This window comes from Schistocerca gregaria, chromosome 8 (genome assembly GCF_023897955.1).
Source record: "Schistocerca gregaria isolate iqSchGreg1 chromosome 8, iqSchGreg1.2, whole genome shotgun sequence".
In the NCBI taxonomy this organism is placed as follows: Eukaryota; Metazoa; Arthropoda; class Insecta; order Orthoptera; family Acrididae; genus Schistocerca; species Schistocerca gregaria.
Window position 1 is genome coordinate 452458343 of NC_064927.1, and position 25724 is coordinate 452484066.

Genomic DNA, 25724 nt, shown 5'->3' on the forward strand with positions numbered 1-25724 from the left:
GAAGCTGCTGGGATCCTATGTTGCATGCCGACTGAGTGAGGCCACGTCACCAAGTGATCGAAATTGATGGTGATGGAGTTTCTGGGACGAGTACTCAGTTAAGGGAAAAATGCACAACGTCTGCGTCTACGTGATTATTCTGCTATTTACAAAAAAAGTGCCTGGCTGAGGGTTCAATGAACCACATTCAAGCTGTCTCACTACCGTTCCAACCGTTCCACTCTCGAACAGCTCGCGGGATAAACAAGCACTTAAATTTTTCTGTGCGAGCCTGATTTCTCTTATTCTATCGTGATAATCATTTCTCCCAATGTAAGTGGGTGCCAGCAGAATGTTTTCGCAGTCTGCGGAGAAAACTGGTAATTGAAATTTCAAGAGGAGATCCCGTCGCTACGAACAACGCCTTTGTTTTAGTGAGTGCCACTCCAATTTACGTATCATGTGTGTGGTACTATCTCCCCTATTTCGCGATAATACAAAACGAGCTGCCCTTCTGTGAACTTTCTCGATGTCATCCATTAGTTCCACCTGATACGGATCCCACACCGCACAGCAATAGTCCAGGCATATTCCTTAAGCATTTCAGGAAAATTTCGAGAGGATAAGACTGCTTTAGCTGTAGGCGCTGAGGTGTAAGGCATTCCAAACTGCTGAAAGTCCGCTTAAGATCGTTTTGTATTTCGCAGTTTTCGCTCCATTTATTGTCTCGGTCTTGCCAATGGCTTTCAGTTTGCTGCATGTTAAGCACTTACGTGTAAACAGCTATTCCTTAAACAAGGTCGTCCTAAGCCACGATAGGCGGCCGGATAAACGAAGGCAGTAGCTAACTCATTGTCTAATAGCCGCACCGTACCTCAGAGTCTATTATTTCTTACTGAAGTGTAAGAACTCAGCACGGTTGGCGCTTCTTGCCGTAACTTACAACGTCCCTTCAAGTCCGAATTACGTTTATATGACCAGCTAACTCTGTAGTTGCAAAATACGTCTCCTTGCGTCAAGGAGTTCAATAGCGGCATAAAAATCGTCTTGGTGTTGTTTGGCGTTAAGTGTCAGCAGTAATGTGATGGAAACGACAGGACTATCAGTGCACTGAAGTTACGAGACGATTTGTGCACAGTAAGAATAAAATTTGTTGAAGGTGCCAGGGCAGTAACTTTTTACAGCCGTGGCGTCATTTGACGGTGGCGTCTTCCTGCTGCCTGTTAGCTGGCGAGGAGGCGATGTTTTTCCTCGACCGCTGCGAGGCGGAAGTTCAGTGTGGAAGATTACGGCCGCCGCGAGTGCGGAAGGCTGTTTACAGGTGGCGCGGCCAGCGTCTGCATGTGTGACTCACGCCAGTAATTCCTGCGCCAGCTCGTTTCTGCAAAGCCACCGTAATTGTAAACAGGCTAGCAACTTCTTGGCGGCTTGTTTATCGATTATGGTGAACACCGGTATGATGGTACAATAACATCTGTACCCGGAATTTCTCTAAAAGCCGAAGTTGTAAATTCCATTGTATACCACTTAAAACGGAACTTTGCGGGCAGGCGTGTCAATTAGCATCATATTAATTAAAATCGGGGAATAATTTAAAAGGGGAAAGCAATACGAAATTTTAATAACTGCACAGTATTACTAAGAAGCGATATAATGAAAAGTAATAAAAAGCAAAGTAGCAAAGACCAAGCGAGACAGAAAGATATAGGGGCGCGTTTGTTTTTTAATACATATAAAGAACATGTAAGACATTATTGAGCTCTCTACCTTCAGTTATCGCGATCGGGCTAGTCGATGAAAAAGTGATACGCGACTACGAAATTCGTTAAGGAGATTATTTAAAGACTCTACAAGCACATTTAGAATACATTACGTGTGACGAAGTGATCAGAGACGTTTATTATCGGGTGTAGTGAAAATGAATCCGACAACATAATTCGAACTTTGTGTTAGTTGGGAAAAATATTCTTGGAAAACTGTTGTGGTTGTGGAACCCACGAAAGTTGTGCGCAACGGAAAGCTATAGTTTACGTAATTCAGCATTTTATAAAATGGTGAAACGCGTTTGCGCGGAACATTAATAGAATCTTATCCTTGGACGGTTGCGGGGGTAACTGATACAAACAACGCGCCAGCATAAAAATAGTTCGCTTATTAACTACCAGATATTAATTAACGGGGAGCTAAAATACTAAAAAAGAAGGATAGGATCATCACCTCCAATCCCGATTCATATTTCATATTTAATTTAGTGAAACGAAAAGTGTTAATTAACAAACTACATTTCAATTTTATCCACGATTTTGGCTTCATTACGTAGTCTTGTCTACATGATAAACAATATCTGTGGAAGTTGTATGCAACGTATCGTCATAATATTTAGCAACCAATATTGTGGGACACCAAAAATGTAAATGCATGAAATTGTTCTTACAGCGGATGTATAATGTGTGAGTACGACGAACTATATTGAGAAACTGAACATCCATTACGTTTTTGCATATTTATTTGCGAAAATGGTCCTTGTCGGTACATCAGCATAGAGTTCGAATAGAATCGCTGGAACATTGCAAACCATTCAGATTAATCGAACAACTAAATACGCATAATGCTGGTAACACCAGGATGTATTCTTTCTCCTCACTGCCGTGGCAGTAATTGAATTGAGAGTCAGCCGGGAAATACATTTAAATCAATTGACGACCATTTAGCTAGCGTCACGAATTTTCAAACGTCCACTGCCATGCATGAAGGCGAGTGACACCACGAGTGTTAACGTCGATCGAGGGGTGTCGTCGTGATCGTATTGAATGACATTGAGTGGTTGCACACTTACTTACTGCAAATTTGCGTTGAAAATGACAGAACGATCTCCTGCTGAAATATCGGTGGTTGTCGACGATGTCACCAGGCTGCATTCCCGTAAACTGTTCGAAAAAAAAGTATTTTAAGAGCAAGGAGGACTGCTTTATAGCGGCAGATGTCTTTATTTGAAGTGCTGACTGGTATTTCTTTACTTTACACTCAATCCTTCATTCCAGGTAATGTACGATTTCATATTTGTGATGTGTTCTTCAGCACAGACTAGAGTTAAAGAAAATTTATTCAATTAGACGCCTAACACGTCACAGATAGGATTATTAAAAAAGTAGAGATGTTAAAATGGCGGTTTTATGCTTCAGGTGCTGCGTCTTGCCCCCCCCCCCCCCCCACTCCCACCTGAGCACAAACGTGATACAACCAGATCAGACTGTCGGAAAAGATCGTCTTTGGCATGCTCTTTAAATCGCGCGTCACATTGGATTAAATGTCTGTTATGTCGTCAAAGCGTTGATTCTTCATGTGAATTTCTGCACTTCGTCGTTTTGTGGAAGGTTCGTATTGATGACACCACCTTTCGTCACTTGTGGTGATTTCCCCCCCCCCCCCCCCCCCCCCCCAGGAAGGAATTACCTGCATTTTACGTTTCGGTCAAATCGCTGCAGATGTCCACGAAATGTTGTTCGGGAATCAAGGTGTGCGGGACGCGTTTTGCACACAGTTTTATATTCTGGAGAACGTCTTAGGCATGTTGGGGATTGTGATTTGTGACACAACAAAGTTGACACGCTACGGCCTCACGTCTGTAGTTTATAGTTGTCAGTTCTCGCCGCCGCCGTAGTTCTACATCTACATGATTACTCTGCAATTCACATTTAAGTGCTTGGCACAGGGTTCATCGAACCACAATCATACTATCTCTCTACCATTCCACTCCCGAACAGCGCGCGGGAAAAACGTACACCTAAACCTTTCTGTTCGAGCTCTGATTTCTCTTATTTTATTCTGATGATCATTCCTACCTATGTAGGTTGGGCTCAACAAAATATTTTCGCATTCGGAAGAGAAAGTTGGTGACTGAAATTTCGTAAATAGATCTCGCCGCGACGAAAAACGTCTTTGCTTTAATGACTTCCATCCCAACTCGCGTATCATATCTGCTACACTCTCTCCCCTATTACGTGATAATACAAAACGAGCTGCCCTTTTTTGCACCCTTTCGATGGCCTCCGTCATTCACACCTGGTAAGGATCCCACACCGCGCAGCAATATTTCAACAGAGGACAAACGAGTGTAGTGTAAGCTGTCTCTTTAGTGGACTTGTTGCATCTTCTAAGTGCCCTGCCAATGAAACGCAACCTTTGGCTCGCCTTCTCCACAATATTAGCTACGTGGTCTTTCCAACTGAAGTTGATCGTAATTTTAACACCCAGGTACTTAGTTCAATTGACAGCCTTGAGAACTGTACTATTTATCGAGTAATCGAATTCCAACGGATTTCTTTTGGAACTCATGTTGATCACCTCACACTTTTCGTTATTTAGCGTCAACTGCCACCTGACACACCATACAGCAATCTTTTCTAAATCGCTTTGCAGCTGATACTGGTCTTCGGATGACCTTACTAGACGGTAAATTACAGCATCATCTGCGAATAACCTAAGAGAACTGCTCAGATTGTCACCCAGGTCATTTATATAGATCAGGAACAGCGGAGGTCCCAGGACGCTTCCCTGGGGAACACCTGATATCACTTCAGTTTTACTCGATGATCTGCCGTCTATTACTACGAACTGCGACCTTCCTGACAGGAAATGACGAATCCGGTCGCACAACTGAGACGGTACCCCATAGGCCCGCAGCTTGATTTAAAGTCGCTTGTGAGGAACGGAAATCTAGAAATACGGAATCAACTTGAGATCCCCTGTCGACAGCGGCCATTACTTCGTGCGAATAAAGAGCTAGCTGCGTTGCACAATAACGATGTTTTCTGAAACCATGCTGATTACGTATCAATAGATCGTTCCCTTCGAGGTGATTCATAATGTTTGAGTGCAATATATGCTCCAAAACCCTACTGCAAACCGACGTCAATGATATAGGTCTGTAGTTCGATGGATTACTCCTACTACCCTTCGTAGTCGCTGCGTTGCTGTCGCTTATACGGCGGGAGTAAAATTTGGAACTTTTTTGATGGATGTGTAGGTACGAAAACATATATATTTTTTTTCTTCAGCATGTTGGGGGTACAACAGTGATTCGACGTAGCAGTGTTCCTACGTGTGGACGCTCAGTCACGATGAGGTGACATTCATAGAAATGTTGACAACCTGTATGTTAAATTCCACCTCACGCAGTGGCCGCATACATAATTTTCTTAGTAGCCCTACTCAGAACAGGGCGGCAAAAAAGCTAAACTCCGCCCGAAACGGCCATGAAGGCCCAACTGTGCGGGCCGGCCGCCGTGTCATCTTCAGCCAACAGACGTCCCTGGTTGCGGATGTGGAGGGGCATGTGGTGAGCTCACCACTCTCCCGGCCGTATGTCAGTTTGCGACATCGGAGCCGCTACTTTTCAATCGAGTAGGTTTTTGTCAAGCTGCTGCACTTCTATCTGGTAAAACGAACACGCAGTGGTGGCAGACCAGTGGAAGAGTGGTCCACACCATAGCCCAGTCACGCCGGTGCCAATACGCTGCACCTTTAGTGGTAGCCCTGTCCGTGACGGTGTGTGCTACAGAGTAGCCTATTAGCTGCCCCATGCTGTCTGCCCAGGGATGTGAGGATTCAGTGGTTATGCAGGTTTCGATATAATCGTGTAATGAGATGGGACCTGGATACACTGAAAGAACCAGAGGTTGTACAGAATTTCAGGGAGAGCATAAGGGAACAATGGACAGGAATGGGGGAAAGAAATACAGTAGAAGAAGAATGGGTAGCTTTAAGAGATGAAGTATTGAAGGCAGCGGAGGACCTAGTAGGTAAAAACACGAGGACTAGTAGAAATCCTTGGGTAATAGAAGAACTACTGAATTTAATTGATGAAAAGAGAAAATATAAAATTGCAGTAAATGAAACAGGCAAAAAGGAATACTAACGTCTCAGAAACAAGATCGACAGGAAGTACATAATGGCTAAGCAGGGATGGCTAAAGGACAAATGTTAGAATGTAGACTGTTATCTCACTCGGGGTAAGACAGATACTGCCTACAGGAAAATTAAAGAGATCTTTGGAGAACAGAGAACCACTTGTATGAATATCAAGAGTTCAGATGGAAACCCAGTTCTAAGCAAAGAAGGGAAAGCAGAAAGGTGGAAGGAGCATGTAGAAGGTCTATACATGGGCGATGTACTTGAGGACAGTATTATGGAAATGGAAGAGGATGTAGATGAAGATGAAATGGGAGATATGATACTGCGTGAAGAGTTTGACAGAGCACTGAAAGACCTGAGCCGAAACAAGGCCCCGGGAGTAGACAACATTCCATTGGAACTACTGACGGCCTTGGGAGAGCTAGTCATGACAAAACCCTAGCATCTGGTGAGCAAAGTGTATGAGACAGGCGAAATACCTTCAGCCTTCGAGAAGAATATAATGATTCCGATCCCAAAGAAAGCAGGTGCTGACAAATGTGAAAATTACCGAACAATCAGTTTAATAAATCACGGATGCAAAATACTAACGCATATTCTCTACAGACGAATGGAAAAACTGGTAGATGCTGACCTCGGGCAAGATCAGTTTGGATTCCGTAGAAATGTTGCAACACGTGGGGCAATACAGACCCTACGACTTATCTTAAAAAATAGATTAATGAAAGGCAAAACTATGTTTCTAGCATTTGTAGACTTAGAGAAAGCTTTTGACAATGTTGACTGGAATAATCTCTTTGAAATTCTGAAGGCGGCAGGGGCCAAATACAGGGAGCGAAAGGCTATTTACAATTTGTACAGAAACCATATGGCAGTTATAAGGGTCGATGGGCATGAAAGAGAAGCAGTGGTTGGGGAGGGAGTGAGACAGGGTTGTAGCCTCTCCCCGATGCTATTCAATCTGTATATTGAGCAAGCAGTAAAGGAAACAAAGAAAAATTCGGAGTAGATATTAAAATTCATGGAGAAGAAATAAAAACTTTGAGGTTCGCCGGTGACATTGTAATTCTGTCAGAGACAGCAAAGGACTTGGAACAGCAGTTGAACGGAATGGACAGTTTCTTGAAAGGAGCGTATAAGATGAACATCAACAAAAGCAAAACGAGGATAATGGAATGTAGTCGAATGAAGTCGGGTGATGCTGAGGGAATTAGATTAGGAAATGCGACACTTACAGTAGTAAAGGAGTTTGCTATTTTGGGAGCAAAATAACTGATGATGGTTGAAGTAGAGAGGATATAAAATGTAGACTGGCAATGGCAGGAAAAGCGTTTCTGAAGAAGAGAAATTTGTTAACATCGAGTATAGATTTAAGTATCAGGAAGTCGTTTCTGAAATTATTTGTATGGAGTGTGGCGATGTATGGAAGTGAAACGTGCACGATAACTAGTTTGGACAAGAAGAGAATAGAAGCTTTCGAAATGTGGTGCTACAGAAGAATGTTGAAGATTAGATGGGTAGATCATATAACTAATGAGAAGGTATTGAATAGGATTGGGGAGAAGAGAAGTTTGTGGCACAACTTAACGAGAAGAAGGGATCGGTTGGTAGGACATGTTCTGAGGCATCAAGGGATCACCAATTTAGCATTGGAGGGCAGCGTGGAGGGTAAAAATCGTAGAGGGAGACCAAGAGATGAATACACTAAACAGATTCAGAAGGATGTAGATTGCAGTAGGTACTGGGAGATGAAGAAGCTTGCACAGGATAGAGAAGCATGGAGAGCTGCATCAAACCAGTCTCAGGACTGAAGACCACAACAACAGCAACTTGTAATAAGCTCCATGTCATCCCGCCACTTTGTGTAACCCATTAACTAGTACAGTGTCCACTTTGGGCAAAAGAGAGGAGTTAATACCAGAGGCGAGTTGACGTGTGCTGCCTGTGTTGGGACTCAGGTTCCCTTCTGAATGGCGGTTGTCGCTTTGAACAGCTTCCCTGTGAGACTACCTCGTTCGCCTGGTACGAAAGCTGTGAGGCACTTGTGATGTCGCACCCGTGCAATCGAGGTTACTGTAGATACAATCCGTTCATCATAAGAATAAACCTGATGTAAAAAATGGTTGAATTCGCTCTAAGCCCTACGGGGCTTAACATCTGAGATCGCAGGCCGGGGTGTCCGAGCGGTTCTAGGGGCTACAGTCTGGAACCGCGCGAAAGCTACGGTCGCAGTTTCGAATTCTGCCTCGGGGATGGATGTGTGTGATGTGCTTAGGTTAGCTAGGTTTAAGTAGTTCTAAGTTCTAGGGGACTGATGACCTTCGACGTTAAGTCCCATAGTGATCAGAGCCATTTGAACCATCTGAGGTCATCAGTCCCCTAGAACGTATAACTACTTAAACCTAACTAACCTAAGGACATCACACACATCCAAGCCCGGGGCAGATTCGAACCTGCGACCGTAGCGGCAGCGTGGTTCCGGACTGAAGCACCTAGAACCTCTCGGCCACAGTGGCCGGCAAACCTGATGTAAACATTTCACTATGTATTCTTCCGCGTTTCGTGGAACCTCGTTGGATTTCCGTTTCACGTGGGACTGCAGCCAAGCTGTCTCGAGTACTGTCAAGTACGATAATAAGGGTACGTTTTGTGCTGTGCGTTACGCGCACATTAGCGATAATACGGGACAACGGCTTTACCGGTGCATTTAACTTGGACAGCACTGGCCGGTCAGCTGGTACAGATAGCCTGCAGTGGCGTGGCCGGCTGAGGTCCACACGTAAAAATAGGCGAGCAGAGGAGCAATAGAGCTTCGAATGTCATTTAATTTGTAAGCAGAATGGAATAATACGCTGCAATTCTCTCACAATACTCTCCTTAGACGACTAGACGAAACCCGCAACATGTTATCCTTTTTAGCTAACGTACTGCTGTTCAAATGGCTCTGAGCACTATGGGACTTAACATCTGTGGTCATCAGTCCCCTAGAACTTAGAACTAATTAAACCTAACTAACCTAAGGACATCACACACATCCATGCCCGAGGCAGGATCCGAACCTGCGACCGTAGCGGTTACACGGTTCCAGACTGAAGCGCCTAGAACCGCACGGCCACATCGGCCGGCCGTACTGCTCTAATGAAAAACAAGAATGATGAAAATTCCTGACTTAACCTCAGGGTAATTTTTCTACATAATTTGTGTGTGACGTAAGAGAACATAGAAGGATTTCATAGTTAAATATTGAAGCCACTGAAGGTATTATTTACAGTCAGTCGTCTGGTAATCTCTTAGCTCCTTCCTTACCCGAATCCGAGAAATACGTTTTAGTTCTAAAAGTGGCACCTGCTACGTTGATAATGAGCCTATTAACAACAGAATCCACGAAGCCAACAAGGTGCAGCATTTTCTCTTTTTCTTCTTCTTCTTCTTCTTCTTCTTCTTCTATGACGAGCCGTTCTCTATCCCGCCGGCGTTCGGCAGTGACATGTGAAAAAGCTGCCTGCCTTAGCTCCAGTACAGTCTGGCAGCTTAACAGTCTTGTTACTTCTCATGCCGAATCCCGCAGCTTGGCTCTAGATCAGTTCTGTTGGGTTCATAATGTAATGGTAAAATAGCAAATGTGAAAATTCATCGTTTGTGTGATGTGCTTGATGCTGTGAAAATGATTCTTTTTCATGTTTTTACTATTTTTATCTACCTCTGTGGTATAAAAAGATGGACATATCTCAAATAAACAGGATTTGGTTTTTCATTTGTGCCTTAAAAATTACATTGTTATGCTTTCTTAATATGAATAACTTTTACGAGCCTGCCGGGGTGGCCGAGGGGTTCTAGGCGCTACAGTCTGGAACCCCGCGACTCTACGGTCGCAGGTTCGAATCCTGCCTCGGGCGTGGATGTATGTGATGTCCTTAGGGTAGTTAGGTTTAAGTAGTTCTAAGTTCTAGGGGACTGATGACCTCAGAAGTCAAGTCCCATAGTGCTCAGAGGCATTTGAACCATTTTTAAACTTTTACGGACAGTCTTTCATAAAACATAGATAATTAGGAATTCGTATTTGAAATGGAAACAGGATTTTAACGTCCAATACGTAATTAGAATCAAGAAGACGTGCAGTTTCATAAAAAATTGTAATGAGTTGTAGAATTACGAGATGTAGGTATTTCAAATTGAACGTGAAAGGAACTGTCACTTTGGTGATGTCAACCAACGCACGCATAACCGCATTGGGTTTATAATACATCAAGCTAGCAACTGCGCTACACATTCAATGTGAGAACGAATTTCACTTCAGTATATACAACGCTGGGAAAACTTCTAAGCCCATTATCTCCGTAAATTTAAAGAACAGTCTATTTCTCAGCACTTTTTAACCGTGTTCCACGCGCGTGTTTCACTACAGAACAGAAAGCAGCCTCAACCAATTTCATACTGCATGTTAACGGTGCGACAAGCAGACCACAACACTGCAGATGCTGTGACTGTACACGATTTTTGAAATAAAGGCTACGCATCTAAAGCGTGATTAAGAAACACATCGATGGCTGTTAATACATTTGAATATCTTAAAGTTACGTTTAACGTAACTTAGTAATAAGACATCTAATACATAAGTAGGACCTACTTTCCAGAACAAAACAACACCAGTGTACATTCGCTACGGCTCCTGACCAATCATCGCGTTTGTGTTTGTTTACCTCAGGTTTATTCTTATGATGAACGGATTATAGTACAGCTCACGAGGAGATGGAAAAGGGTGTAGGAATTGCACTTGCGAGTACGTGTTCCATAGATCATGAATGCGACACTTTGTAATGATGTGGAACATGTCGGGTTAATAAAAGGTGTCCATACAAGAGATTACATTACACACAATATTACATGACACTTAATATTTTTAATTTTTGTGGGGGTGGGGAAGTTACCCACATACTATTTCCAGAAATTCATCTAATGAGTAGAAGGTTTGCCATTCAGAAATTCTTTTAATTTCCTTTTAAATGCTATATGGCTATCTGTCAGACTTTTGATGCTATTAGGTAAGTGATCAAATACTTCATTTGCTGCAGCCGCCTCTACTGTCATTTTAATTTTGCGAAAGCCAAAACTATAAACGCATATACGCAAAAACGAGGATAAAGACTCAGCTTATAAATGGATCTACCTGTATTCGCTTAGTCACGGTGTGTCCAACACTTGTATCATTTGGGACCTTAGGTTTATCACGATCTAATGTATTTCCTGGTATGTGGGACGCAGCTTCTTTTCCTATCCTTGTGGATAACAGTGGCACTAATCTCTCACTGTAATTTTTAAAATAGACATAGCTGAAAAAGTGACACTACACCAAAAAAAAGTCTGTTGTCGTGGTTTGTTGTTTTTATGCGCGTGATTCCCCTTCTCCCCTCTCGCGTTTGACCTAATGTTGTCTAGCAAGCCGGTCCAATGTTATACATTATAATAATCTCTCTCTCTCTCTCTCTCTCTCTCTCCTCTCTCTCTCTCTCTCTCTCTCTCTCTCTCTGTGTGTGTGTGTGTGTGTGTGTGTGTGTGTGTGTGTGTGTGTGTGTGTGTGTGTGAGAGAGAGAGAGAGAGAGAGAGAGAGAGAGAGAGAGAGAGAGAGAGAGAGAGAGAGAGAGAGGGGGGGGGAGAGACTGAGACTGTGTACCGATGTCTCTTCTTTTCTTGTTTCTTGATCCCGGCTTGTGGATATCTCTTGTAAAGAGTCACGATAAAAGCTTAGTAGTGACGTGGGACAATGTGTTGTGGGTGAATTCGTTTCCGACTAATAATCTATCCAGTTAATGTGAAATAATGATGTATGATAGAAGTGTTCAGATAAACCTTGTTACACTTCCACAAGATTTTAATAATTCCACCTGGCACAGTTTGTCTTAGAATGGGAAGCTGATTGCTCTGTTTTAATGAAGTAATGCCCGTTCGGTTATATTGACATTTATTACTGGCTGTGATTTTAACTGCTGCTTGGCAGTATTGAAGATCTACTTGCAATTTTTGTTCATTTATTAATAAGAATTGTGTTCGTCAGTGAGATGCAATATCAATGAAGTTACACAACAGTAGATAATTTAATTTTTCATACCGCTGGTTTATTGTCATTTCTAGAAAATAACACTCTTATACTCTCATTCGATCAGCAAATTCCGTGTAACAGTTTGTATGTGTAGTGGGACTTTCTACGCCGCAAATCGGTCTAATGAATGAATTGATTTGCATTACAGCGTTGCTAAGCAACGTGGTCAACAAGATGGTATATGTCCTAATTAAAAGAGAATCTCGATATTCTGAATTAATTTTCTGTTCGTTTTTATCCAAAATCAGTATTTGTCTCGAAGAGTAATTTCAAACTTGGTGCATTAAGTCCTTTCACGTTTGCAATTATTATACGCGATTTAATGGAGAGCTCAATCAAGCGCTAGCGTGTAACGTGTTTTGAATCGAGCGCGCAGGTTTCAATTTTCCCTGATGGGCTAAACGGCTTTTTGTAATAACGTGATTTGTCTGTCTCACATAAAGTCTAAATGAAACTGCATTTGTCTCTGTTCGGCTCAAAATCACAAAATGAAATTCACCGCACACGTCATCGAACTGTACACGCGCACTTTTAGCACTCGTAAGTGGTAACTCGTCTAAAAGTAAAAGCCGCACATAAATTCGCACTTTTTACATGCATACAATATTCAAAACACCTTTATATTAAACAGATAAATTATGGCATGCAATTACTAATTAAACATTTCCTGTTCTAAGTAAACTTCAAGAATCTGTATTTCATAATCAATAAAATTTTATCTCGTGAAAGAAACTAATAGTCTGCTAAAACGGATTCAGATTACTGTCAACTCGTGTCTGGACGAAGACGTCACGTATTGATACTTGCTTGGAACGAACGAAATACCTGTACTGAAAAATATTATCTGTTGAGTAATTTACGGACTTTTATGACAAATATTCCTGGAAAGCCTGAGCAATTTCAGTAGTGGTGTGTACACAGGAATTAGAACCTACGGAGACAATTACGTCAGGGGCAAGGCAGCCCTGTTTTAGGCAGTGGGGAATGTGAGTGCATGTAAGCATAAATTTAAACACAGAAGGAGAAATTCCAACCGAACAGTACACATATGTGAATCTTCAGGCTTTGGCGGCGCAAAAACTGTTCCATTAAGTTTCGGGTGTGCAGTCGCAAGAAATCTCCTCCTCCTCCTCCTCCTCCTCCTCCTCCTCCTTCTTCTTCTTCTTATATTTCGGCTGTATACCGTCCAGCCATCTTCAGATTGAGTCGCAAGACTGCCGCTCCAGTGCTCGCTTCGTCCCTTTATACTGCTGTACCGCACGACTGCACATGCGGCCACAGATGCAAATGCGCCAGAGACGTTGGTCGGCGGCAGAGACGTGCATAATGCGCTAGTTGTCTCTATGACTCCGCAGTCGATCTGTGTTGGCATATCGATATATCATTGTAAGCTGCACTGTGACGACGTCTTTGTGACTTTATTACAGCAAGTGCCGGATTCCATTATTTATCAAGATTGAAACCACTATCTCAATTAAATTAGTCGTCAAGCGAATTTCAATTGCCTCCTTCACTATCGAGTCCCAAAAGGATGATGCAGTTGCCAAAATTTAGACGTTGTCATACAACATACTGTGACCAATTTCAATACAGTGCTCTGCCACTGCCGACTTGTTAGGTTGTAAAAGTCGTGTGTACCTCCGGTGTTCTGTACATCTTTCTCGGACAGTACGAGTTGTTTGTTCGCTGTAAGAAAGGCGACATTCACATGTTATTTTGTAAACTCCAGATTTTCGGAGCAGCAAATCATCTTTGACAGAGTCCACGAGTGCAGCTGTCTTGGATGGAGGAAGAAGAATCACTTACTTTGTGTCTGCCGAGAATGCGTCCTATTTTTGATGAGAGGCTACCCACATATGGCAGGAAGCATATGTGGTCTTGCGACTCACTCTGAAGATGGCTGGACGGTATACAGCCGAAATATTAGAAGAAGAAGAAGGAGATTTCTTGCGGCTGCACACCCGAAACTTACTGGAACAGTACACATATGACTTAATACTGTTCGATGAGCGTAGGATTGGAGGAGGAAGTGACGGAGATGACATGCAAAAATAGTGGAAAACAGACTGTGGACAGAGTTCCTTCGTTTTGCTGTGACGGACAAGTATCCAGCTGGAGAGCCAGTGGATCCGAGCCCCGCCCGTCGCATCTCCATGCCTCGTGCTTCACCGCGGCCTTGGCGGCAAGCCCCTGCTGACGTCACAGCATGCGGTCACCTGCAGCTGGCGCGCGCCCACAGACAGCTGAGTGGGATAGCCCCGGCTCAAGCCCCTACCACGCCGTAGCGGAGAAGCGAGGCATCTGTCTCTCAATTGAAGCAGCTGATCGCCGGATGAATCCTAGTGCTGGGGTTGTGATTTGAAGTATATGAGTCGCAACAAGGGCCATTTGAAGCACAAATTAAACACGTTTGTTTAAAAAAATACTGAGTATTCGAGTCTATTTTAAAAGTATACTTAAATGAATGAAGTTTCCTAATTTCCGAAATACGTCTGCATAGAGACGCGAAATTTAAGAATGTAAGGCTCTTTCCTGACAAGGAGGAGCGAGTTTACATCGAGCTATTTGCATTAGATAATTACATGAAACTTTTAAAGTAGAAGACAGTATGATTATTATTATTTAATTCACATAATTTTCCTGTCAAGTCCTGTTTCCTTTTTGCCGACTACTGTGTACATTTTGCACGGTTGCTTTTGTTTAACACAGTATTGTCTACACTCAAATTTTGGTATGATTAATTGTAATAACCCATATGACTTTAAATACCGTAGGAATTTCATTCGCACATTAGTTTTTAACACTGATAGCACCTCTGAAAGTGGTTGAGTTTTGCAACATTTGATCAAATATTTGACCATATACGAAGTATAAACACCACCTGAGAACACATGTTAAGTATCATAAGGTGTAAATATAGACATCAGGTTAGTCTGTAGAACAACCTGCTGTCACCTACATTTAGCATTTGCATTAAATGGCTTTGCAAACACTACACCTTTTGCAAATGAGTTGTAAATCCAAATAGTGTTGGTATAGCCTCGTACTTCAGTTGACGTCTGTTTACATAATTGTCCATATAACAGTTCTCTTCAAAATGAAGAGAGCACAGCAAATGATTTGCTGTCGGTTGCAAGTTCTCTCTCCGAGTAGCAACAATCCATTTCCGATTTAGAAAATCATTTGTAAGGGGAAATCTATACAAAAACAAACGCTCATGATGTATTATTTCTCCATGAAAATACTATATATAAGTAATAGAAAGTAACAAACAACCAGAAATGACTATCCTGTGAAATGTAACATTGTATCCGTCTTCATCTTTTGCTTCCATTCTTACTGTTACAATTAAAAGCGGCACACGAACGAATAATGTTTCCGCGTTGTTTCCCTGCAAATGGCGGATTCTATCACGTTCATTGTGGGGACGCGACACTAGCGCCAATGTGCGGTCTAGTTTTTGTTTTGTAGGTCTATGTCCCGGCTGCTGCAGGCACGCTCTGTACACCACTAAGAGCCTACTGACCTTCACAGCGACCCTCCACATACACCAAGTGCAGAATAGTGCAAGTCGCTGTTCGTGAGATACAGGATTGACATCGGTGCTAGAGATCCTGTTTCACGATGTCTGAAGAGCCTTTGGTACTGTTCCCTTCTGTTGCCTATCGTGCGTACATACACTACTGGCCATTAAAAATGCTACACCACGAAGATGACGTGCTACAGACGCGAAATTTAACTGACAAGAAGAAGATGCTGTGATATGCAAATGATTAGCTTTTCAGAGCATTCACACAAGGTTGGCACCGGTGGCGACACCTTCAACGTGCTGACATGAGGAAAGTTTCCAACTGATTTCTCATACACAAACAGCAGTTGACCGGAGTTGCCTGTTGAATCGTTGTTGTGATGCCTCGTGTAAGGAGGAGAAATGCGTACCATCACGTTTCCGGCTTTGATAAAGGTCGGATTGTAGCCTATCGCGATTGCGGTTTATCGTATCGCCACACTGCTGCTCGCCTTGGTCGAGATCCAATGACTGTTAGCAGAATATGGAATCGGTGGCTTCAGGACTTAAGCCATCGTGAGTTCGATTTCTAAACTGAAGGAAACACTTCACGGCCTTCGCTTCAGAACTGCTACAAATTCGTCGGGCGACAGACCGCGCCGCTCCAACTGTCAACACAACTGGCACTGCTAGAGTATCCTACGACTTCCACATCGCTGGCAACGGGTTAGACACAATGCTGGTGACTACTTTGAAGGTCAGTAAAACTTTGAAACACATGTTTATTTTGTACGAGCTGTAAATAAATAATTGCCACTATTGAAGTTCCAACCCTCGCGAGTATATAATAACAGCATCCTATCACACTTCCTTGGGGGCACTCCTGACTATACCCTTGTCTCTGATGAACATTCGCCATTGAGGAAAATGTATTGGATTCTGTTAACTGAAGAAGTTTTCGAGGCACTTACATACTTGTTCACCTATTCCGAATGCTCGTGCCTTCGTTAACAGTCCACAGTGGGACACACTGTCAAATACTTTTCTGAAATCTGGTTCACACGACATGTATGAGTAGGGCAACCTGAATTTGGCACGAGCCGTGCATTTTAAAACCGCTCTGAATCGTGGACAGTAGGTTTCCCATCTCGAGGAACTTCACTATATTCGAAGTGAGAATATGTTCAAGAGTTCTGCAGCAAACTATTGTTAAGGATGTAGGGCTGTAATTTTGTAGGTCCGTTCTTTTACCCTTCTTTATATACACGAGTCACCTGCGATGTTTTCCAGTCGCTTGGGACTTTGCGCTAGGCGAGAGGTTCGCGGTGCACGCAAGAAAGTGTCCAATGCCGTAGAGTAATGAATTGCGATTCCACCCAAACCTGGCGGACTATGTGTTACCAACTCTTTCAGTTGGTTTTCTACGCCTGGGATACCTATTAGTATGTCCTTCATACGGACGTGTGTCTGGTGATCAGACGACTGTATGTTAGTATGATTCTCGTGCGTGAACGAATTCTTAAACTCGACGTACCGATATAATCTAGCATTCTTCCAAAGTAGCACATTTCAAAAGCTCCCATTCCCTTCTTGTCTGTACTGTTTGTCGGCCAGGCTTCACTTCCCTACAAGGCTCCACTCCAGAACAGGGATACATAAACCGTGGCCCATATCCCGCCCCTCAACATTCTCTCTCTCTCTCTCTCTCTCTCTCTTTTTTTTTTTTTTTTTTTTTTCGTCTTTCGTTGCCTACCGGAAAGGATAGGACGGGCCCTTGTAGAAGATACGAAATGGCTTATATCAGCAGGTTAATATATGTGAAACAAAATTAAGAGAACCCACTTCAACAACTCAGAAATTTGCGGCCCGCGGTAACAGCAAGTCTGTACACCTCTGTTCTAGTACTTTTTAACAATTTCTATAGGCGGTATGGCATCTCACGTAAACCATCTCCGAGTTTCACTGTTTTGCTTCGGCTGTTGGCTCTTGCGAGTGATTCTGACACACCTTGTCGAAGATTAACTTTGAACCACTTGAAGAGTGAGTTCTTTGTCTCTGTTTGTCTACCTTTGTTCGACATTCTGGGGCGATTAGGAAAACAGGGGACACAGCTGCTCTGCTTCGTTCAGCCTTTTTGGTATTTCGGAGAATAGGCGCCTAGGGCTAACAGAAATGGGCAGCGTGTGTCGGGCTGTTCGATAATTAACCGTCTCCATTTCTGTTAGCTCTAGGCGCCTGCCGCTGGAGAGGATAAGACGCCATGTGGTTGGTCCGCTGGAGAAATGTGTCACAGAACGACTACTTTTTTTATTAAATTTTTATTAAATTCTGCTACTTGGTGAACACTGCGTCTTGCTTATATATTCAGCGTCGTTCGAATCATGGTAAATTTTCTCGTCAAAGTTGTTCGCTGTGAGATATCAGACCAGATTAACGTTTCTCCGATTCGCCTTTTGTTCGTTGCTGTGTGTGTCGTATATATTGTGGGTCAGAGGTTTTTCTTCTTCTTTGTTTAGGAGTCTTTAATCGTAGCATGGTTCCTCACCCATGTCGGATTGGTCCTTTCATTTGTAAGATGTGCACATTGTTTGACTGCCTGTCTGGGAGGCTATCTCTGTTGTATCCATTTGGCGCTTCCAAGTAGCTCCTCCCATGGGTGCATGGCGAGATGACACACACACACACACACACACACACACACACACACACACACACACACACACACGAAGGGATTTTCTGTAAAATATCGTAGTCACATTTGCGTGGTGTACATGTCTTTATTGCTCTAAATTACATACATATTGTAGATACAAGTACATGTAGACAGAACCACAAGGACCCTGCTGCTACACACTAGCCCTCATCTCCTTGTCTGGGAGTCAGCCCTTCAGCCCGCGTGTCTCTCGGACATTACACACGCCGAGGGCTTGCCGCTCCCTCCCTCTCCCTGTCCCACATAAACAGGGTGTAACAGGTATAATTTAATATGTATAAACATCAGTGTTTTCGTTCTTTTCATCTGACTCGAACAATCTTCCCGAAAACGCACAAACTTTATGACCTGATGTTTTCTGCATGGTCTTAACTGCACCATACCTGTCAGTATAGGCTACCCTTCTGCTTCCACGAATCCACATTTCGCTGCCTGACCTGCTGCCCAGGGGAAAATAGACATTAATGGCTTTCTTGTGTCACACCTATGAAGAGATACTACCGAACCTAAAAACATACAAGTTGTAATAGCTATAATTATTAATCTGCAAATGACATAAATATTGATGTTGTCCGCACACCGTCCTCAGCCACCAACAGAAATACCTGCACTTACACCCTTACACTGTGTAATCTCTCTTTCTCTGTCTCACTCACTCATCCTTTGCTTTAGTTTGCTGATGTGTTACAGTACTTCACACATTCTTGTCCTCACTTCTTCCAAACCTGACAAGGACATGCAGTAGCAGTAGCTGACTTGATCCGAGCCTAATCTCCACAACTAGTATAGCTCTTTTTCCATTTAGTAATACGGCGTATTTGACCACTGTGCAGAGATGAAACGTGTTGCATGCTTTTCGAACCAGATTTTTTGCGTGCGGTCTGCCACGTAGTGCATGCGGAAATACGAAGCTGTCACTCGTCATTTTTTACGGATCTGTCTCGCACCGGCAACTGGTGATGTTATCGACAACACGGGGGACTTGTGCTGTCTTTGGAAAGAGCAATCTTTGGTTTCACACAGTTCTCGACTCTGCCCCGTTGTCTGCCCAGTCACGCAGAGACAGCTACACAACCCCTGAAATATTTATGTGCTCGGGCGACTGCATTGTTTTTACTACAGTGTGCGGTGCAGAGTGTGAGTCGAAAATAATGAAAAGAAGGAATCCAGAGCAAAAGGTTGCACTCCAGAGACGATGCTGCTACGATAGGACTTTGGTGAACACTGCTTACCAGATAGAGATTTAACTTTAAATGCGAACATTAGATTTGTATGTACAAACTTGAAGCGCGCGTCTGAAAGCCGCCGACGTGGAGCTCAGTTTGCTGAGCCCTGTAATAGGGAAGTGCCGAGAGCGCGCCTACTTCCGTGTTGACGGTAGCCCTCGGCGCTAGAGCCATCAGTCTCCTGCTGTCCAAAAGGGCAGCACGCCACGCCACACAGGTCCCTGTTCACCTGTCAGCTGTACCTGCACAGGGTGCTGTTAACGTATCACTCCAGAAAAGTAAAGCACGATCCTACGCCTACGTTTCTGGTGAATGGTGCTCGCCAAATATAACGACGACATGATGACTTAGTATTTAGTAGAGGGTAACTGTCGTGAGGATTTGTTAAGTGTTTTGGATCATCTCGAGGGACGACACACGTCTTCGTTGTGTGACGACGATCGCATTGGCATCGCGAGAGCAAGTAGCAGGCCGAGAAGAACTTAGGCCCTGGAGCAAAATCCCACTGTTGCCAGTGTCGATAGCGAAGGAAAGAAACAAACCGACATTTAAATTTTTTTCATTCTGCTGCCGTATGGAGAACTATCAAATTGACATTTTCAGTTCGTGGAGAGAATCAGTTACGTGGTATTCCTTTATTAAGGAAGTCCTGTGTAAACTTTAATGTATTGTTCTAGAATAACATTGTGGTCATAGAGAGATGAACAGTGACAGTCAAGACCTTAAAAAGCTCATTACGGACTGAAATTAATTACGTAATGCAAAGAAGTTTTGCGATCACTAACTGGAAATACGGGGACCGAAAGGCTATATACAATTTGTACAGAAACAAGATGACAGTTATAAGAGTCGAGGGACATGAAAGGGAAGCAATGGTTGGGAAGGGAGTGAGACAGGGTTGTAGCCTCTCCCCGATGCTATTCAATCTGTATATTGAGCAAGCACTAAAGGAAACAAAAGAAAAATTCGGAGTAGGTATTAAAATCCACGGAGAAGAAATAAAAACATTGAGGTTCGCCGATGACATTGCAATTCTGTCAGAGACAGCAAAGGACTTGTAAGAGCAGTTGAACTGAATGGACAGTGTCTTGAAAGGAGGATATAAGATGAACATCAACAAAAGCAAAACGAGGATAATGGAATGTAGTCGAATTAAGTCGGGTGATGCTGAGGGAAACAGATTAGGAAATGAGACGCTTAAAGTAGTAAAGGAGTTTTGCTATTCGGGGAGAAAAGTAACTGATGATGGTCGAAGTAGAGAGGATATAAAATGTGACTGGTAATGGCAAGGAAAGCGTTTCTGAAGAAGAGAAATTTGTTAACATAGACTATAGATTTGTCAGGAATTCGTTTCTGAAAGTATTTGAATGGAGTGTAGCCATGTATGGAAGTGAAAGATGGACGATAATTAGTTTGGACAAGATGAGAATCGAAGTTTTCGAAATGTGGTGCTACAGAAGAATGCTGAAGATTAGATAGGTAGATCACGTAACTAATGAGGAGGTATTGTATAGGATTGGGGAGAAGAGGAGTTTGTGGTACAACTTGACTAGAAGAAGGGATCGGTTGGTAGGACATGGCATCAAGGGATCACCAATTTAGTACTGGAGGGTAGCGTGGAGGGTAAAAATCGCAGAGGGAGACTAAGAGATGAATCCACTAAGCAGATTCAGAAGGATGTAGGCTGCAGTAGGTACTGGGAGATGAAGAGGCTTGCACAGGATAGAGCAGCATGGAGAGCTGCATCAAACCATTCACAGGACTGAAAACCACAAGAACAACTGGAATGTAATATGTATAACCAGGCGTTGTTAATGATCTACCGCTGTGATGTGGTCAGCTGATTTTGTGAAGTAGTTAGCGAGCCTACCAAGCAAAGGGGACACCACGGTAGCTTGTTGGGAACCCACGTGCCTGCAGGTACAAGTGACAGGTAGCCGGGAACACGTGTGGAGCGCACGCCAGCTACCCCAGGGCGCGCGCTCGGCGTCAGGCGGCCCCGCAGACGGCGCCCCTCTGGCCCTGGACTCCAGCGCCGTCCTCCAGCACCTGGAACTCCTCGAACTCCATGTCGGGGTAGCGCCGGGGCTGGGCGGCCACGCCCCCGCCGCAGTAGGCGGCCAGCCGGCTGTCGGCCGCCTCCTTGCCGCTCTTCCTGTCTTTCTGCTCCTCCTGGGGCGGCGGCGGCCGCAGCGAGACGTCTCCCAGGGTGGAGGTGAAGACGGGCCCGTCTTCATTCGGACCGCTAGCCACGTCGGCGGCCAGCTGCAGCCTGGAGCCGCAGCTGTGGCTCTTGACGAGGCGGAAGCCGCCGCCGCCGCCGCCGCCGCCGCCGATCTCGCTGAGCACGGCGGCGACCGGGGGCGGTGCGGGGGTGTGCGCCACCACCCGCCCCCCGTAGTAGGTGACGCTGAGGCCGCGCGCGCGGATGCGCTCCAGCACCTCTCCAGACACGCGCGCCTCTCCAGCGGGGCTGCCGCCGCGGCCCGCGTCCTCCTCCTGTCCACAGTGCCACACGGCTGCGTGTTAGGCCCACACAAATACCAGCCTGCTCGTGCTACAGTTTATCGCACATCGCCGGAACAGACGAGCGCTCTGTCTTAGATCGTAGATATATGAATCTGGTCAATAGTATCTGGACAGCGCTACTGACGTCACGAGAGGCAGCCCCGCGAATGTAGTAAGAGGCGTGGAGAACGAGCTGTCTGAGAAAAGTAATGAGACTGATCTTTCAAGCAAATTGGTATATTGTCATTGGTGTTCAGCAGTGTATGAACAACGCCTTAAGAGGTGGTTAAGGGGAAGCTCCGACATATTTGTGGCTGCAGTGGCGGTGTGATGCTACGAGAACGCTGCTGTATTTCTAAGTACCATCGGCACTGGTATTTGCCAGAGCTGTGGCGACTTCTGGATTCTCAGATATATGCCGAACATCACCGGTTGGTGATACTTACCCTGTCCGCTAAACCTAACGTTCATACATTGCTACATTATTTGTAAATTTGTTTGTGGCGAGTTTTTGACCTGTTTTCTTTCTCTTTTCAGGTAAGTTGCAGCTTAATCGCCAGCGCATGGCGAGCAGCCGACTTGTAAGTACTTCTTTCACTACAGCTAATGTTTCCTCCTTAAATGACTCTATCGCCATTTATTTTCTAGCAGCACTCGTGTATGCTACTGAAAGATTTCTTGTTTACGCAGTTTCTTAATTGTGTGGTTTGTGGAGAGTATGGAAAACAAAAATCAGAATGACCTGTTAGCGAATGGAATCCTGAACCAGCTACGCGCAAAGAAACACAAACCTGGTGCGTTTTCTAGGCAAAGGACATCGCAAACGACACGCTTCTACAACCATTTCCGGAGTATTGCCGCAGCGTTTAAAACTTTATCGAGTAGACATGACGGCAGGCGATGGGCGAATTGAAAGCCGCACTTCCAAAGCCGTTACAGGTTGGTATAGGCCATACGAATGCGTAACGAATATGCTTGGGAAAATTGAAACAAATGAGCCCTCGGTCACAATTTTTTAGTCTTATTAACCAGGTTTCACCACTTCTCAGAGTGACTTCATCAGAAATTAGACATTTAAAGTGGTCTATAACAAATTTATGGGAAGGAAAATTTATTTTATATAAAAAAGCGTAAGTACTGACTAACAATACAAGACAGAGACAGTACTCACAGGTCACGTATAAAATAAATAACAGGCCACAAGGGGATTTAGTCAAAAAATATTTAAAAGGAATGAGTGAAGGCGAGCCTCCAAGGGCTGCTCATACCTGTACATCCACATGTACATCTACATCTACATGATTACTCTGCAATTCACATTTAAGTGCTTGGCACAGGGTTCATCGAACCACAATCATACTATCTCTGTACCATTCCACTCCCGAACAGCGCGCGCGAAAAACGAACACCTAAACCTTTCTGTGCGAGCTCTGATTTCTCTTATTTTATTTTGATGATCATTCCTACCTAGGTAGGTTGGGCTCAACGAAATATTTTCGCATTCGGAAGAGAAAGTTGGTGGCTGAAATTTCGTAAACAGATCTCGTCGCGACGAAAAGCGTCTTTACTTTAATGACTTCCATCCCAACTCGCGTATCATATCTGCCACACTCTCTCCCCTATTACGTGATAATTCAAAACGAGGTGCCCTTTTTTTGCACACTTTCGATGTCCTCCGTCAATCCCACCTGGTAAGGATCCCACACCGCGCAGCAATATTCTAACAGAGGACGAACGAGTGTAGTGTAAGCTGTCTCTTTAGTGGACTTGTTGCATCTTCTAAGTTTCCTGCCAATGAAACGCAACCTTTGGCTCGCCTTCCCCACTATATTATCTATGTGGTCATTCCTACTGAAGTTGTTCGTAATTTTAACACCCTGGTACTTAGTTGAATTGACAGCCTTGAAAATAGTGCTATTTATCGAGTAATCGAATTCCAACGGATTTCTTGTGGAACTCATGTGGATCACCTCACACTTTTCGTTATTTAGCGTCAACTGCCACCTGCCACACCATACAGCAATTTTTTCTAAATCCCTTTGCAGCTGATACTGGTCTTCGGATGACCTTACTAGACGATAAATTACAGCATCATCTGCGAACAACCTAAGAGAACTGCTCAGATTGTCACCCAGGTCATATATATATATACACTCCTGGAAATGGAGGAAAAAGAACACATTGACACCAGTGTGTCAGACCCACCATACTTGCTCCGGACACTGTGAGAGGGCTGTACAAGCAATGATCACACGCACGGCACAGCGGACACACCAGGAACCGCGGTGTTGGCCGTCGAATGGCGCTAGCTGCGCAGCATTTGTGCACCGCCGCCGTCAGTGTCAGCCACTTTGCCGTGGTATACGGAGCTCCATCGCAGTCTTTAACACTGGTAGCATGCCGCGACAGCGTGGACGTGAACCGTATGTGCAGTTGACGGACTTTGAGCGAGGGCGTATAGTGGGCATGCGGGAGGCCGGGTGGACGTACCGCCGAATTGCTCAACACGTGGGGCGTGGGGTCTCCACAGTACATCGATGTTGTCGCCAGTGGTCGGCGGAAGGTGCACGTGCCCGTCGACCTGGGACCGGACCGCAGCGACGCACGGATGCACGCCAAGACCGTAGGATCCTACGCAGTGCCGTAGGGGACCGCACCGCCACTTCCCAGCAAATTAGGGACACTGTTGCTCCTGGGGTATCGGCGAGAACCATTCGCAACCGTCTCCATGAAGCTGGGCTACGGTCCCGCACACCGTTAGGCCGTCTTCCGCTCACGCCCCAACATCGTGCAGCCCGCCTCCAGTGGTGTCGCGACAGGCGTGAATGGAGGGACGAATGGAGACGTGTCGTCTTCAGCGATGAGAGTCGCTTCTGCATTGGTGCCAATGATGGTCGTATGCGTGTTTGGCGCCGTGCAGGTGAGCGCCACAATCAGGACTGCATACGACCGAGGCACACAGGGCCAACACCCGCCATCATGGTGTGGGGAGCGATCTCCTACACTGGCCGTACACCTCTGGTGATCGTCGAGGGCACACTGAATAGTGCACGGTACATCCAAACCGTCATCGAACCCATCGTTCTACCATTCCTAGACCGGCAAGGGAACTTGCTGTTCCAACAGGACAATGCACGTCCGCATGTATCCCGTGCCACCCAACGTGCTCTAGAAGGTGTAAGTCAACTACCGTGGCCAGCAAGATCTCCGGATCTGTCCCCCATTGAGCATGTTTGGGACTGGATGAAGCGTCGTCTCACGAGGTCTGCACGTCCAGCACGAACGCTGGTCCAACTGAGGCGCCAGGTGGAAATGGCATGGCAAGCCGTTCCACAGGACTACATCCAGCATCTCTTCGATCGTCTCCATGGGAGAATAGCAGCCTGCATTGCTGCGAAAGGTGGATATACACTGTACTAGTGCCGACATTGTGCATGCTCTGTTGCCTGTGTCTATGTGCCTGTGGTTCTGTCAGTGTGATCATGTGATGTATCTGACCCCAGGAATGTGTCAATAAAGTTTCCCCTTCCTGGGGCAATGAATTCACGGTGTTCTTATTTCAATTCCCAGGCGTATATATATATATATATATATATATATATATATATATATATATATATATATATACAACAACACTGTTGAAACTTCCTGGCAGATTAAAACTCTGTGCCGGACCGAAACTCGAACAACTCGGAACCTTCACGTTTTGCTGGCAAGTGCTCTACCAACTGAACTATCCAAGCACGACTCACGATCCGTCCTCACAGCTTTACTTCCGCC

The 25724-nt window shown here is 44.6% G+C and overlaps 1 protein-coding gene across 1 annotated transcript in view; it reads right to left on the minus strand.

Annotated features, from left to right (window-relative positions):
- Positions 1–18940: 18940 nt before the first annotated feature.
- LOC126285239 (homeotic protein female sterile-like) overlaps positions 18941–25724 on the minus strand; it is a 41800-nt gene continuing 35016 nt past the window's right edge. Inside the window, exon 8 of the mRNA XM_049984536.1 lies at positions 18941–21935. Within this exon, the coding sequence (XP_049840493.1) occupies positions 21426–21935 (510 nt within the window). The 3' untranslated portion in view covers positions 18941–21425. The remainder of the gene's footprint in view (positions 21936–25724) is intronic.